Below are 14592 nucleotides of genomic sequence, written 5' to 3' on the forward strand. Positions count from 1 at the left end.
AGCAAGGATTGACGTTACCTCCACTCATTCTGGATAATCGGCATGCATGGCAGCCTCGCCAATATTCATTCCGGCCCGATGGGTGATATATAAGGGCAGTTGCCGTGATGGCCACTATGGACCAGCAAGGCTGGAATCAACAAGTTCGTCACCATGCCCATCCCCAGCGGCACATCACCAAATCTTAATCCTTCATTCTACTTGATCGGAGATGACCTCTCAACCGCTCAGTCGGTTACACTTGACGCAAAATGGAAACTTGAAGATGTGAAACGAGCTGTTGGTGGTTTCTTCCACGTGGCTCAGCCATTAGGTAGGCATCTGTCAATGAATATAAAGTCTTCTTGGCTAACATCAACAGGTCTGAGCTTCCACGTCGGTGATAGCAACCAAGAGCTTACCACAGTTGACGAAATCCTCTGCACACCTTCATCCACCAATCCTATCGGCCTCCGTGTCGATGGTCAAGCAGTCCAAAGTCCCCAGGGCCCCGAGGGTCTTCCACTCGTCGGCAGTTTCTATGAAATCTTCCCTGATCACCTCGGAAATCACTATCGTCTCTTTCGCAAATACGGCCATGTCATCAAAACCTCCAACATGGGAAAGACGACATACCTCACCGATAGCCCCGAGGTAGCAGCCGTAGCCCTCGCCGAATCAGCCTACATGACGAAAAAGATCAATGAGAACCATCCCCTCTGGGGTGTGAAAGACAACACTGCCATCTTCATTGGAGACACTGAGACAGAGAACTGGCGTCTGGCACACAAGTTCCTCCCACCCGCCATGGGACCCAAGGCTGTGAGGCACTATACGCCGCTGATGCAGGAGTGTGCCCGCAAGTCATTCGCCGTGTTCGATGAACTTGACAACCGCAGTCAGTCTTGGAATGTGTATCAGTATATGGTGAAGCTTGCCTCGCAGACCATCGGCAAGTTCTCACTTGGCACGGACTTTGAACACTTCACCCACGTTGATGCCCCATTGCATCCCATCGTGACGAACATTGCAAATCTACTTTCTCTCAACAAGAAGATTACTGCCCGTGGTGAATGGTATCGACATCTTCCCTTTGGAGATCCTGCGCGGTTGAAGACTGTTCAGAAGACTATCTACTCTCTTTTGCAAGAGCAGATTGACCGTGTAAAGGGCTCTGGTATTGCCGGAATGCCGATGAACGAGGCTGCCATCAACGCCTCTTGCGTGGTGGACTACCTACTCAACGCGGTCGATGAGTCTGGCGAGAAGTTCCCCGAGGGCCTGGTCTTGGCCAACATGCTGATCGTCACGGGCGCGGGCTTCACGACTACATCTGCGTTAATGTCCTGGCTAATATACTGTCTGGTCAAATACGAGGGCACCCAAGACCGACTATACGAAGAGCTATGCGAGGCTGGTATAGCCAACGCCAAAGAACCAGTGACCTGGACTCCCGAGCTGGCACATAGCCTGTCATATCTTGACTGTTTTGTCAAAGAGACGCAACGTTTACACAATGCCTCTTTCCAGCCCGGTCGTACGACAAAGACAGACGTCGTCTTGCCTGGTGGGTACCGTCTTCCTGCAGACAGCGTAATTGTTCCTGCGCTGTACGCAATCCACACGAACCCAGAGGTATGGCGCGATCCCTTCCGCTTCGACCCTGGCCGATGGACAAGCGATGAAGTCAAGAATAAGCATCGGTGTGCGTATATTCCCTTCGCAACTGGTCCTCGTGGCTGCATTGGTTTCAATTTTGCGCTGTTGGAGGTTAAGATCTTGTTATCGGAGCTCGTGTCTCGGTATGAGTTCTTCAAAGAGGGATTGGATGCGGTTGAGTATGATCCTGAGTTCCAGTTGATTCGCCCGTTGAACTTTTATGTGCGAGCCAAGAAGAGAGCGGGGGTTGAATAGAAGGTGAATGGAGTGTAATCTAGCATTAGACCGTGGGGTTAATCAGATAGATCTAGGCCAGAACTGCTCAGCGATTATATACAAAGTTATAGATGATTTCATTGTATGGGCGCTCATTGCACTGATTCAGGCAAGATACTGACAGCCAGCGACGCAAGTCATTTGGACATAGACCTCGCTCCAAAGGAAGCGCACTCGCACGTTCGTCGAAAAGAGGGGCGAAGCCTGCACATAAATGGAGCACAGGTGCAGTCCGTGAAATATATGTACAGCTCATGTCGAAAGGCATCTGGCAGTTCATCGGACATTCCGTAGAACACAGGCACATAAATCATATTCCAACGAAAATATATCTCTATTCCCGTCATATCTTGATGTTTACGCTGAAATCAGTGATTCGGATTCCAATCAGCCTTTCCTAGACAGATATATACTCGCTTTCACGAACCATATCTACCGTTCTCTACCATTCCAACAAAATTCGCACTGCGCCAATAACATACTTGCATCAAATTAGCTATATCACGCCCAAATCCTTTAATTCAACCGTCATTACACATCCATGTTCATCGGAATACAATGCATCTCCTAGATCCGAGCCTTGAACCTCCTTGCTAACAACCTCAGACATTTCCAGCCCATGACATATACCCTATACCCGCCACACCACCAAATAGGCTAAATCCCCGACCAGCACAACCACCCCCCGACTCTTCTTTGCACAGTAGAGCTCCGTCTGAGGTACATGTATATGCACACCTTCCCCAGTAATAATCCCGGGCAAGCTTGCACAGACCACCCTCCCCGCCCGATGCGCCTAAAGTACGAAGCCCGAAGCACCGAGAAAATACACGGAACCATACCCCAGTTTACATTTATCCCGTGGCGTCGACAAACCCATCGGTCCAGTGTAGCCCGAGTCCAAAACTTAACCGGGGGTGGGGGGCCTCGTGGCCTGCCCTACCCCCCGCGCCCCTACGGCCCTACAGGCTAACTGCAGCACTGACTATACCCTATTAGCCTAACAGGCTAACCCGGGTCCGGGGGCGCAGTGCAGGACAGTGACACTATGTACGGAGTACTAGCTAGGCTCTAGGCTAGTTGGAACCTGGATCAAGCTTAGACGGACTAGAGAAGCACGAGGCTAGACTATCTTTGGACCGGGGCGTTGCAGGCTGAGAAATTTGTCGGGTGATATTCGGGGATATAGCCAAAGCCAGAGCCATAGTAGGTTCGATTAGGACTTGGGGGTCGGAGGGGGGTTACCTGATTCTAACGGCTGCTTTTATCACGGGGGGTAACTAGTTACACGCTGTGTCTGTAAAAGAATCAAAGCCACATTCGAACAAGGCTTTTCTGGTATTCGGCATGAACGCCTCCGTTGTTAATATGGAGGATGACCTATCGTCCACAAAGTATGTCTACTAGATGCCGTCCACGACTAGGATAAATTGTGCACAAAAATAGCCTGGCTCTGGTCATAAGGATGCCTCAACTACCTAGCACGGAGTATTGCACAACTATTCAAAATCTAGTACTCCGTACATGCTGAACATATGTAACTCCGTATTAGTGCGACTGACACCCACGTCCACACCCACACCCACATTTGACACACTCATACCCCCACGCTCACGCCCAGAAAAGGAACCATCATGAAATCATACGTGACCCCCGTGTGAACTTCGGAATCGGGATCCCACCGGAGCAGTCTTGCCTTGACCCTTTTGTTCGGATTTTACCCGAGGCCGATGTGGAGATTTTGGGGCGTGGAGAGAGAGGGGGGTTGGAACTTGGGTGGTTGGTTGGTAATTTGGGGAGTGGGTTTGTCGGGGAATGAAAAGGCTCGGTCGGGACTCGGGCCGATGGTTGGGTATTGACTGCGATGGAGATGGGACGTTGGAATCCTAGAAGAGAACGATTGTGGGTTGGATGAGGGGCTTTATTATTCAGAGAGATGCGTGCTATATTGTATTCTTGGAAGCTTTTACTCTTCCCTTCCATTTCTTCAGCTCGTAATGCATCGTGTCTGGAGGATCGTAGGGTTCAGGTCCTCGAACGGTCGGACACGGCTCCGTGTTGTGACGGGAACTGTGGGTGGATAAGAAAGATCCCGATCGCTTATTATTTTCCGCGCTTTCAGGGCGGATTACACACTACAGCAGATGCATGTACTGTTGCCACCAGGATATGAATTGTCGCTACTGCAAGGCTTATTACGCATAGGGTTTATCTATATGCGAGACCACGAGATCGATCTTCGCATGCAGGAGTACGGAGGAGGATACCACACAGTGTGGATCGTGGATATTCTCCGTTTCTCCGTAGGCACACAATCGCTACAGTCGACTCCGCCGGGGATTGCCGCAGATTCAAAGTACATAAACGGCCATCGAGGCTATGACAGACCGATTCGGTAATCCAGACGGCGGGACGGGAAACCCGTTGAAATCGGGTAAAAAGGGGATCGGGAAATGGGGGGAACGAAGGAAGAGGATAAATGGTGGAGAGGTCGACCGTAACTTAGTCTGTGCTTGTGGTGTGTAAGGGAGTTTGGTTTGAAATGTGGACTGAGGAGTTGGAACCAACGGTCCAACAGTTGCAACTCTTGGACCTTCTCTGACGGGTTGTGGATAGGAATGAATTGGGTAAAAGTCCTTGAGGGGTGGAAATGTAATGCCTACTGACCTACTAGGAATGATTCTGATCCATTCCATTGTGGTTCCTTCGCTCACATTCTGTACCGAGAACTGCCACTTCGTGGGGTGCTAAGGGTGCTAGGGTATACTCCGTTTGGTAGGTTATTACTCCGTCGAGTCAGCGACCCAGCAGGAAGAATTGTGGATCACGGAATTTCTTTTAATAATAACCGTCAGCTGAGGCGCCCGGATTCGGGCTGTCTCCGGGGAAAAGATCGGAGGAGTGGACGATGGGAAGATGAGCAGAACTTACTTCATCACTTGACGGCGTACGCTCTCCAGGACGGAGAAAGTTGCGGTTTTCGTCAAGTTCCATTGGATGGGTAGTTCTCTGGAGGAGTTTCCGGTGATCTGGTTGGATTAGGTTCCTGGGAAATTTGGGGTTAGAAACTCGACAAGGTTAAACAACTCGGGTTAGCCCGCCCAAAAAGGCCAAGAATGCCACATGGGAAAAAAAAAAAAGAAAAGTAAAAATAAAAAAAAAAAAAAGGGACGCCCCCTCCAGAACGAAAAAGCAACGAGGCGAGCCGAGCAGCGCTCGATCCTCGGGACTGACAAGAAGAACGGAGTCGACACGGACACGAGGGTTGATGATTGACGGATAGCGTGTGGGGGAGATGTTAGAGTCGCATTAAGCGCTTGACAGTTGATTAAGATAGGTTTACAGTGCTACGTTTGATTCTTTCCATACTACGTCTGCTCTATACGACGTCTACTTCATTGTAGTATACGGACGTATACCGTACCCCGTAGTGGTGCCGACGTGGTACTACCTACGGAGTACGCCTATGAAAACCCAAGTCCACCCGAACGGTTACGGTCGCTGAAGACTCTTGTGGGACAACCCGTTCCGCCATCCGCCATCCGCCAGCCTGGTACCTGCTTAAATTTCCTCTTTTAGCGATAATTTCTCCGATTACTGTATACTCGTGGGTCGTGGCTATTTGCATTCCGACGAGGGAACGATATTAATCAGTCTCCCATATCGATTGAACTTGACGGAGTATTAGCCCCCTGCAGAGCTTAACTCTAGCTTGTTTAACTACAGTCGGTACTACGGTCACGGCCAGTCATGGCCAGTACTACTATGCACGGGTTTACGACGGAGAATGCAGGACTATGTTCGGAGAGAAGCCGGGGGATCCGCCGGGCATATTTTTGACAGGCGTACAAGAATAATTCCCGTGGCCGGGGCTGGGATGGACGGACACATGATGGACACATGATCCAGGGACCAGGGACCAGGGACAAGGTACAGGCCGACGAGGTAATACGTCGGAGGACACGGGCGCGGGCATTTGGGAAGGATGAAAGCCACAGACGATGCTGTTCCCTTTGGCGTTGCCCAGTGTGCACATACTTTCTGTTTTTCTGGTTCTGATTCCTTCGCCTGTTCATGAGTAGGGCCGAGTCCAACATTCAAACTATAACAACTTGGTGAATGGGGATCCATTGGATAACAGCAAATCCCTCGGGGAAATTGCTTTTCTTATTTTCATTATTTTTTTTCTTTCTTTTTCCCACAGACCCTCTCTGCCTCATGCTTCATCCTCGTCTTGGGTCCAGGGTCTTGTACCCGCCACCTGGTCCATTTCCCTCTCGACCCGAGAATTTCTCTGGTCGGCTCGCAATGGCCCGACTTACCTAATGTGAATTCAGCAAATGCGGGGTTGCCCGGGGTCGGTTCGCTGGCGGCCCTCGGAGGCTGGGGGCCAATCACAGTGTTTGGGGCGTTAGTCGGACGGGGCCGAAACGCGACGGGTCTGCCGCCCGGAGGGGGGGGGGAAAGAACTCTCGGTGTATGACTTTTCTTTTCTGTGTTCTTGGTATGGGGGATCAAGGTAAGGGGGGAGGAGAGAAATGGGAGCAGATCTGTTTGGCTTGATTAAATTATTGGGCTATGAGAGTAAAGAGCGTTAAAGCATGTGGAAGGGATATAGCACGAACAGACAAGCAGCTCTTTATCCCCGTCCCATGTCAATTTCCCCTGCTGGGATCAGCCGTCCCGAGTCGCCCGTCGGCCTCGGTGTGACTGGTTGGTTTAGAGCATCAGCTGTGCAGGTTGGAGCTTCCCCCAGACAGTGACACAAATTATTAATCCGGTTCTGTACGCTGTGCTCGCGTATATCTGGAGAAAACTCCATGCCGCAGCCCAGTCATATTCCCCCATCCACCTATGCCGAGCCACGGGCGGGGGGACGGAAGCCACCTGTAGCAGGTACAGGAGAAATGATTGTTCGGGGAAACATCCGATGGGAAGCGATGTGGCAAAAGCAAATCTGGCAATGGCAATGGCAATCTGGCAAGCACCGGGCAGACCAGGAACACAGCCCGAACAGGACAGCATCCCTCCGCAACGCGGATAAACGCACGAAGAGCACGAGGCAGGAAACGGTGAGGATGGCCCTCCCCGTGGCACTAATAAATACATAGCTACGGAGACCGCCGTAACTAGGGACGTACAAGACCTATTATTATCACTATCTAATATATCATGTTCGGACGAGAGTAGTGTACGCTGAGTCGCTGACAGCCTACGCTCCTCATCACAGGGCCGGGGCCGATGCTGGTAACGTCACGGTGCTTCAAACTCCCAAGCGAGCGAGTAAGAAACCTCCCAGAACAGCCCCAGGGTATCCATCAGGACATACAGTAGTACCCTCGTGGGAGACTAGGAGGAACCCGATAACCCCGACCGCTACAAACCCAGTCGCTGATGTAACTTCCCCAAGGATCGTTTTGATCAACCGTACTCCTCGTCTCCAGACTCCAACCGCTTGGCGGATCTCGTCCTCTTCTCCCTGCGGGGAGCCCCGGGGGAACGACAAGGATGTTCAATTGGGTCGCCCAGGACCTGGGCTGGGCCCGATAATCCCGATGGTGGATGGTGGATGGTGCCGGTACGCAGTACGCACAGTGAACTCTAGTAGTAGTCGCTGGTCACGAGAGGTCCAGTCCAGGGGGAGTGAAATAGTATGCCCTATAGGAACCGAGTACTGTAGTATTAACATTCAACTATAGCCATAGGTGAGTGGTGTTCGAGTGCTGGTCGTGGCACCGGGGCTTGGGACAGATCAAAGTCCGTCCCACGAGGAAACACGGGGAGTACCCGAGGAATCACGGATCACAGGCCTCGTCTCGGGTCGTGGATCACCGCTGCTGCTACCAATGTAAGTGTAAGTACTCGGTTCTCTCCGTTGGGCACATAGATCCAATGGCGATCCAAAGAGGGGAAACGAAGACAGAGATGGAGAGAGGAGGCCAAGACAGTCACATCTGCCTCCTCTCTCCATCTCTGTCTTCGTTTCCCTCTTTGGATCGCCATTGGATCTATGTGCCCAACGGATTCTGGGGAAAAAGCAAGCCCTGGTATTGGACTGACTAGACTATCCTCGTCTTCGGTGGAGGGGATTACCCTTTCGCTACCTAATTAGTATTTGTTTTCAAAGTACGTCCTCCCTACTATTCTGTCCTCGTTATTTAGTACTCCGCACTGCAGTCTGTATGGAATATGAATATACCGTAGTCTCCCCATCCTCTCGGCCCTCGCACAGCTGTCCGAAACTCGGTCGTGCCGCTTTCCTGTTCTGGAGTTCCCGACGGCAAATGCACGTCCTCTTTGGGTGTGGAGGGAGTGGGGATCCATCATCCGGGTCTGGATCTGTTCTCCAGCTGGGGCTGCCGATCGGGCAGGAGAGCGCACTGGACAGGGCAGGGCACGATCGGGCAAAGGCTAAGGCTGGGACTGGGGGCCGGGGGGCGATACAGGGCAGAAGAAAGGTAAGGTAGGCACATGCGATCATGCATGGTGTTGAAGAATTGGGAGAGGGCGCTTATCCAGGGCAGTTGTTTATAATATTATGGGATATTATACATTATGGGAAGATCTACGTGTGCTTACTATGTAGTAACTTGAGGGTCTCAGTTAAGAAGTTAACACTACCAGGGACGAGTCCGGAGTAGCAGTAGACAGTACTCCGTATTCCGGGGAAAGAGACTAGCCGACGGAAAGTTACGTACATTCTCGGAATCCTTGTCCAATTCAGAAACTCGGAAGAGACTCGTCACTTGACTAAGAACTCAATTTCTAGCTCGGCAAGGAGAAGGTAGAAGAAGTGGTGGTGGTGGTGGTGGTGGTGGTGGTGGTGAGATCGGAGACCGGGTCAGCCGTTGAACCAGGGTTATCGAGGGAGTACAGTACGGATTTGGGGCTATTGATTGTATCGTGGTCCAGATCAGATATTATTATTCATGGAGTGATGTGGCCAGTTAGGAGGTTGAATTGGTTGGAATCTTGGCTGGGAGGTGAGTACAAATGAGCGGCGTTGGGATTTGGACTAGGAGAGTACAGTACGGTAGTAACAGGACTGGAGGTGCTTCTGTGGCTCCGAGGTGCGACGGTCGCGGTGTTCCACGCGGGTGGTTGCTGGGCCGTGCTTTTCGGTCGGTAAATGGTAAATGGGCGGACCGGGGCTGAGAGTCGGAGGATGATAAACATGGGTAATTTTAATAGTTATCGTGGTAGTGGTATCTAAAGAGTTAGTAAGTTGTAGAGTAGTTTGTGGTAGTTAGTAGTGGTCTCTGTTATACTATAGTCCAGGATATACAGTAGATCTCGTATCTCTAGGCGCCGTATTCACTGCTTGGAAGGCAAAGCTCGTCTTGGACTGCCTTTCCCGGTTGACGTCCCTCGGCAAGTCCAGGCAGGCCGTCTGCCACGTCTACCCCGGAGTACTACAGTGATACAGTGAGTACTATAGTATAGGCATACTCGGTACATAGTCTGTAGAGGTATATAGTCAAAGATATTCCAGGGATATGCGATAGTAGATAATCTCTACTCTAGAATCTACTATCGTGTAGTATTCTTAGTATACTACTACTACTCCGTGGGAGTAGAAGTCCTGCGGTTGTCGTTACTCTTTCCAGGATGTGTGGGGCTCCACGAAAATCCCAGTCCTTGCATACTTTTTGGGCCTCCGCAATTTCAAATGTCCAGTTCCCCAGCGGCTCTCGGCTCCATCTTTTTTTTTTTTTCCCTTTTCCTCCAGTACTCGGTCTCCGTACATTGGATGACCCATTTTTGACCTCTCCGTTGGCTTGCTTCTTTTGTTTTTCCCCCTTCCCCTCATTATTATTTAATTTATTATTTTTTCTTCTTTTTTCTTATTTTCTTCTTATTACTACTTTATCCATTTTTCCCACCTCTCCCTCTCTCGCTCTTTTTTTCGGCATTCTCGACTCCCGTTCCCTCCCGACCCCCCAATTCGCCTTCCCGGTCCGCAGCCCCGACTCTTCTTGACTTTCCCCCACACTCCGCCCATTCCCATTCCCGCACTTTTGCTTTTGGCTCCCCTTCCTCTTTGTTTCTTCCTACTCTCCCTCTCTCTCTCTCGCTCCTCCTACTCCCCTCCTCTTCTTCCCCGGATTCATCGCGGCTTCACTCCAGTACTGTGCATAACTTCAAACTTCACCCTGTTAGTCTCGCGATTTCCTGACGGACTGCCCGAACCGGTCTGAACATCTATACTCGGCATATGCAATACTGACGCGGGTTCTCGCCCATCAAATAGCCGAGCACGCCGCCTGGTAACAAACCAGCCGAACCGGACAACGAAACTCGTACCACTTTCTCTGCTTCCCACCCTCCCCCTCCACACCCTTTGGTGTTCCCCGGCTTTTCAACGCAGGTAGATGGGCCCTCGCAAACCGCCTGCAGTGTATCAGCTCGAGTCTTCTCGCTTTACCCCAGACCCGTGGGTCTGCGATTTCCACCGCCATGCGATCCAGCATCGCCTGCGCCCGGTGCCGGCGCAGTAAGATCAAGTGCGTCAATGCCGGCATCGACACCACCTGCCGGGCCTGCGAGTCCTCCGGCCGCGAATGTGTCTATCCCACCCCGGCCATCGGCGTCACCGGGAAACGCGACCTAGCAACGCTGGCAGAAGGAGACGACCGGAATGGGGATTGGGATGGTCCGAAACGCTCACGCCCACGCAAGTCCATCGGCATGTCAGGCGCATCGCCCGGCTCCAAGGCTGGCCTGGATGCGTTGGACTCGTCGATCCTCACCACTAAAGTCTGGGAGGCGGTCTTTGACCTCTTCCAGTCACATTTTGCGACCCTTCTACCTTTCCTACATCCTGCGACTTTCCTCGGCCAGATCCGACTCCTCTCGACACCTCCCGTCCCACCATCAGTAGCTTCGCTAGATGGCCAGGACTCGGCGCACACCTCGGCTCTCAAATCTGACCCATCATCCTCGTTGATTCCGCTCGGAGTGCTTGCGCTCACGGCTCGCTTCCACCCTCCTCTGGTGGCCTTCCACTCGCCGGCTTCACCTGGCCATGCTTCCAATCCTCTCGCCGCATCCGAATACTATGCGACAGCTTTGCGCAGCCGGCTGGCCGGCCTGGATGGCGCAAACCTTGCCCTACCCGACCTGGCTCGGGTACAGGCTTTGTTGATGCTGGCGCTGCACGAATGGGGGATGTGTCGGGGAAAGAGTGCCTGGGTATACGTGGGCATGGCTATCCGGCTCGCACAAGCCATGGGCCTCCCATTTGAATTAGAAAACGAATTCCCTACGCGCGACGTTTCCCGCTCCTCGCCTGGTTTCAAGACCGAGGCCGACCATTTCGGCCTTATCCGTCGTGCGGAGCCGAAGGAACTCACTTCCGACGACATTATTGCACAAGAGACGAAACGTCGGACCTTCTGGGCTTGCTTCTTGCTGGACCGGTGTCTGAGTAGCGGGAAGTATCGGCCTCGGATGATCCGGGTAAAAGAACTCGGAATTCAGCTTCCGAGTGATAATGCTTTTGCCTTTGGCGAGCGCGTACGAACGGCCCGTTTGAACGAGCCGACAACACGCCGTCCCCAGAGCTTCGGTTCACAGGGGGTGCAAATCCCCAGCATTCGGCAGAGCATTGGCGGGTTCGGTGACGAGAAGCTTCAGACCGCTAATGGCACAACAGACCCTAAGGCCTGGTCACCGATCTCACGGCGGAAGGATTCAAGTGAGGATGATGTGGATCGCTGGGAGGTCGGCGCTGAAGAGTCAGTGCTCAGCCGAGTGATTCGCATTATCCGCATCTGGGGAAGCATTGCCAAGTGGTCGTGTGCCGGTGGCCGACGAAACGAGCAGTATCCGCCCTGGCACCCTGAATCCCGCTTCGTATCGCTGCGTATGCAATTGAACGAGTTCCAGGACAGCCTGTCCCGCAACTTGCAATATTCCCTGCGGAACACTGACACCCATATCATGTATAAGACCACCCTGGCCTCGTATACTGTGATGCACGTGGTCTACTTCCTGTCCGTCATCGTCTTGCATCGTGCTTATATTCCATTCCTGCCTCTTCGTTGCAATGAACCCGTGGGTCCACTGGATGAGCCACTGTTCCCGTCTGATAAGGTTAGCGGTCCTCCTGAGGCGTTCTGGCGTGACAGTGCTCGCGAGCTGTTCAAGGCTGCCCGCCAGATGATCGACCTTGTCGTCACTTGCCAGGCCCGGGGTGTCCTCGTGGAGAGTCCGCTGGTCGGCTTCGCGATTTACAATGCTGCCTTCATCGGCGTATATGGTATTCACTTCCCACATATGGATCCCGATGGTCTTCTCGGTGTACGATCCCCTCCTGCGAACCACGACAGCCACCAGCCTGGTGCTGCCCAAGCTCGCAAGGCACTCGATATCTTGCGTGAAATGCGACCCCGTCTGAAGATGGCCACAGGCTGGTTCCGTACCCTCAACCGTCTGCACAGCTACTTCTCCAAAGTCAAGCGCGACTTCCGTCGGTACTCACGCAACCGGCTGGACAGCATGTCTGACGCATCAGATCACGGCGCCCCCAATGGCATCCGACCTCTTCGTGAAGGTGGATTTGGTGGCGGTCTGGAAGAGTTCAAGCTGCTCGAGAAGCTGTTCCTGGACTTTGGTACAATTGAAGACCAGCTACCAGAGTCCCTCGACGACGATGGCACCGCAATTGCTATGGCAGGCGAACCGATGCCTGAGCGTACCATGAATCTCAGTGACGCCGGCAGTAATGCCGTCAAGAGCGATGTCGACGGCAGTGACATCTTCGACGGTGCTGGTGGCCGTCGTGAGTCTTGGGTCCCCATCAACAGCCCCGGTCTGCCGCCCCCAGGCCACGAGGGCGACCGCCGTCCCAGCCTACCGCTCCCCAACAGCCGGCCCATGCCTTCGCAGTCGCCGTACTCGCTGCCTTCGCTGCAGCAGCATCACCCGGATGGGCCCATGTACACCTCCTCGCCACCCAGCCTGCCCAGCATCGCGGCAACCACCCAGTCACCCTCGCAATATCTAACCGCAACGACCAACCGTTTGCAGCCTATCAACTCCTGGCTTCCATCACGTCCATCCGCACCGCCGCCCCCATACTCCCAGTCGTTGCCTCCTATCAATGCCTCCGCATCCAACGGCCTGCCTGTTCTCCCACCCCCAGGCTCAGTCACCCAGCTCGCTCCCTCGCCCCCATTGACTTCTACCGAAGGACCTGACACGAGTCTGCTTTCGACAAGTCTAGGCGGTGATGACGTGCTCGCCTTCTTGGATGGTTGCGAGTGGGCACAGTTGTCGCTTACTGCTCCATCCGAGGTAGGTATTCCCGCTGGGTGGTTGAGCACTGTCTGGGCACAGTTTGCCCGGTAGGCCTGTGCTGAGAGTGGATGACCTTTGTACTATTATATTTCACGACTTTCCTTGACCTGTTTTTTTCTTACCTTGGGCGTCCTGTCTTTCTACATTCCTACCTATACCTGCTTCCACCTATCTTATCCCTCCCTCCCTCTCTCTATCTTCACAATCGCGGGCGACTTTCTCAAAAATGGGCAGGGCGGACTGGTTTATCTTGGCTGGGACTGTCACGGCGTTATAGTGGGAACTTTTTCCGGACGCCCGTCTAGCTATATCTGAGTGTTGTGTCCGTCTTCTGACAGTCTGTTTGGCTGTCATGAATCTACTCCAGCACTGGACAGTCTATCTTCTTCCCCCGCCCGCTGGATCTGCATCTGAACGAATCCAATCAGATGCTATGCTCCAACACCATACATTACCCCCTTCTTACCGGGCCTCATCCCAACATTCCCTTTCCTTTTACCTCTTTGTCGATTTCCTTGAGCAAGCTTCCAAGCTGAATTGAACTGCGTTGGGCTGGGCTGGATTGATCGGGATGAATACGATCACTTTGGATTGGATCGAGCGTGTTGCGATACCTTGTGGTTATCTGAACTATTGTCTTCTTGCGGGTCTTTGGTCTTTTACTGCTATGGAAAGGACTGTGTAGCTGGTTTTCGCTACTGGACATGCCAAGTATTTATTTTCTTCTTCGTTTTGGATGTGATTATGAGCCATGGCGTTATGTCGAGTTTGTGCGTGTCTCTGTCTCTGTCTCTTTGGTTTTGGTTTTGATATGAGTTGGGTTTGGAGCAGTGAGACTCGTTTCTTTTTCTCTTTTGAACCTTTGGTTCCAATTGATATGCCTACGGGCTGGTCTTTTTCTTCTTTATATGGGCTTTTTGTTGTGTAGAGTTTGGCTTGGTGGTTTGTAGAGTGTAAATTGGATTGTGTTATAGGATCTTGTTCTGGTTATGGATTGCATGGTGTGGATGTGAGATTCAGACAAGGCTTTTAGTATCGTTGTGTGTGGTTTGAGTTTGTAGTTCCTCTTAGGATTGGAAGATTTAGCCCTGCGATTGACATCCATTCCTGAAATGGAAGAATCTTGATCATTCAGATATTTGGACTACGTAATAAGAGGACCCTTTCGCTTTAAGGGGGGCTTCTACTGTGTAATGCCAGATGGTACATGTGTGATCGGTTCGAGGACTCGCTCTGGGGAACTATCAAACCTAGCATTGGCAGCTAATTCCCAGAGATAACATGATACGCTCCCCTTCTTCAAGTCCCATGCATAATCCCTCCTCGTCTTTCTTCCCATTCTTCTACAGCTTTCACTCTTTTCCTTCATCGATTTTG

At 52.2% G+C, this 14592-nt stretch overlaps 2 protein-coding genes across 2 annotated transcripts; both read left to right on the plus strand.

Annotated features, from left to right (window-relative positions):
- Nucleotides 1–153: 153 nt before the first annotated feature.
- Nucleotides 154–1893, plus strand: N7458_011481 (cytochrome P450; the record flags this gene model as incomplete). The annotated part of the gene is made up of 1 exon (XM_056914863.1): nucleotides 154–1893. One exon carries the CDS (start codon nucleotides 154–156, stop codon nucleotides 1891–1893), a length of 1740 nt encoding a protein of 579 aa, XP_056759617.1.
- An 8478-nt stretch (nucleotides 1894–10371) lies between these two features.
- N7458_011482 (putative C6 transcription factor) lies at nucleotides 10372–13266 on the plus strand (the record flags this gene model as incomplete). The annotated part of the gene is made up of 1 exon (XM_056914864.1): nucleotides 10372–13266. The coding sequence occupies one exon, from the start codon at nucleotides 10372–10374 to the stop codon at nucleotides 13264–13266; it is 2895 nt and encodes a 964-aa protein (XP_056759618.1).
- Nucleotides 13267–14592: the final 1326 nt, after the last annotated feature.

This window comes from Penicillium daleae (assembly GCF_028827525.1).
Source record: "Penicillium daleae strain IBT 16125 chromosome Unknown utg000009l_segment0_segment0, whole genome shotgun sequence".
In the NCBI taxonomy this organism is placed as follows: Eukaryota; Fungi; Ascomycota; class Eurotiomycetes; order Eurotiales; family Aspergillaceae; genus Penicillium; species Penicillium daleae.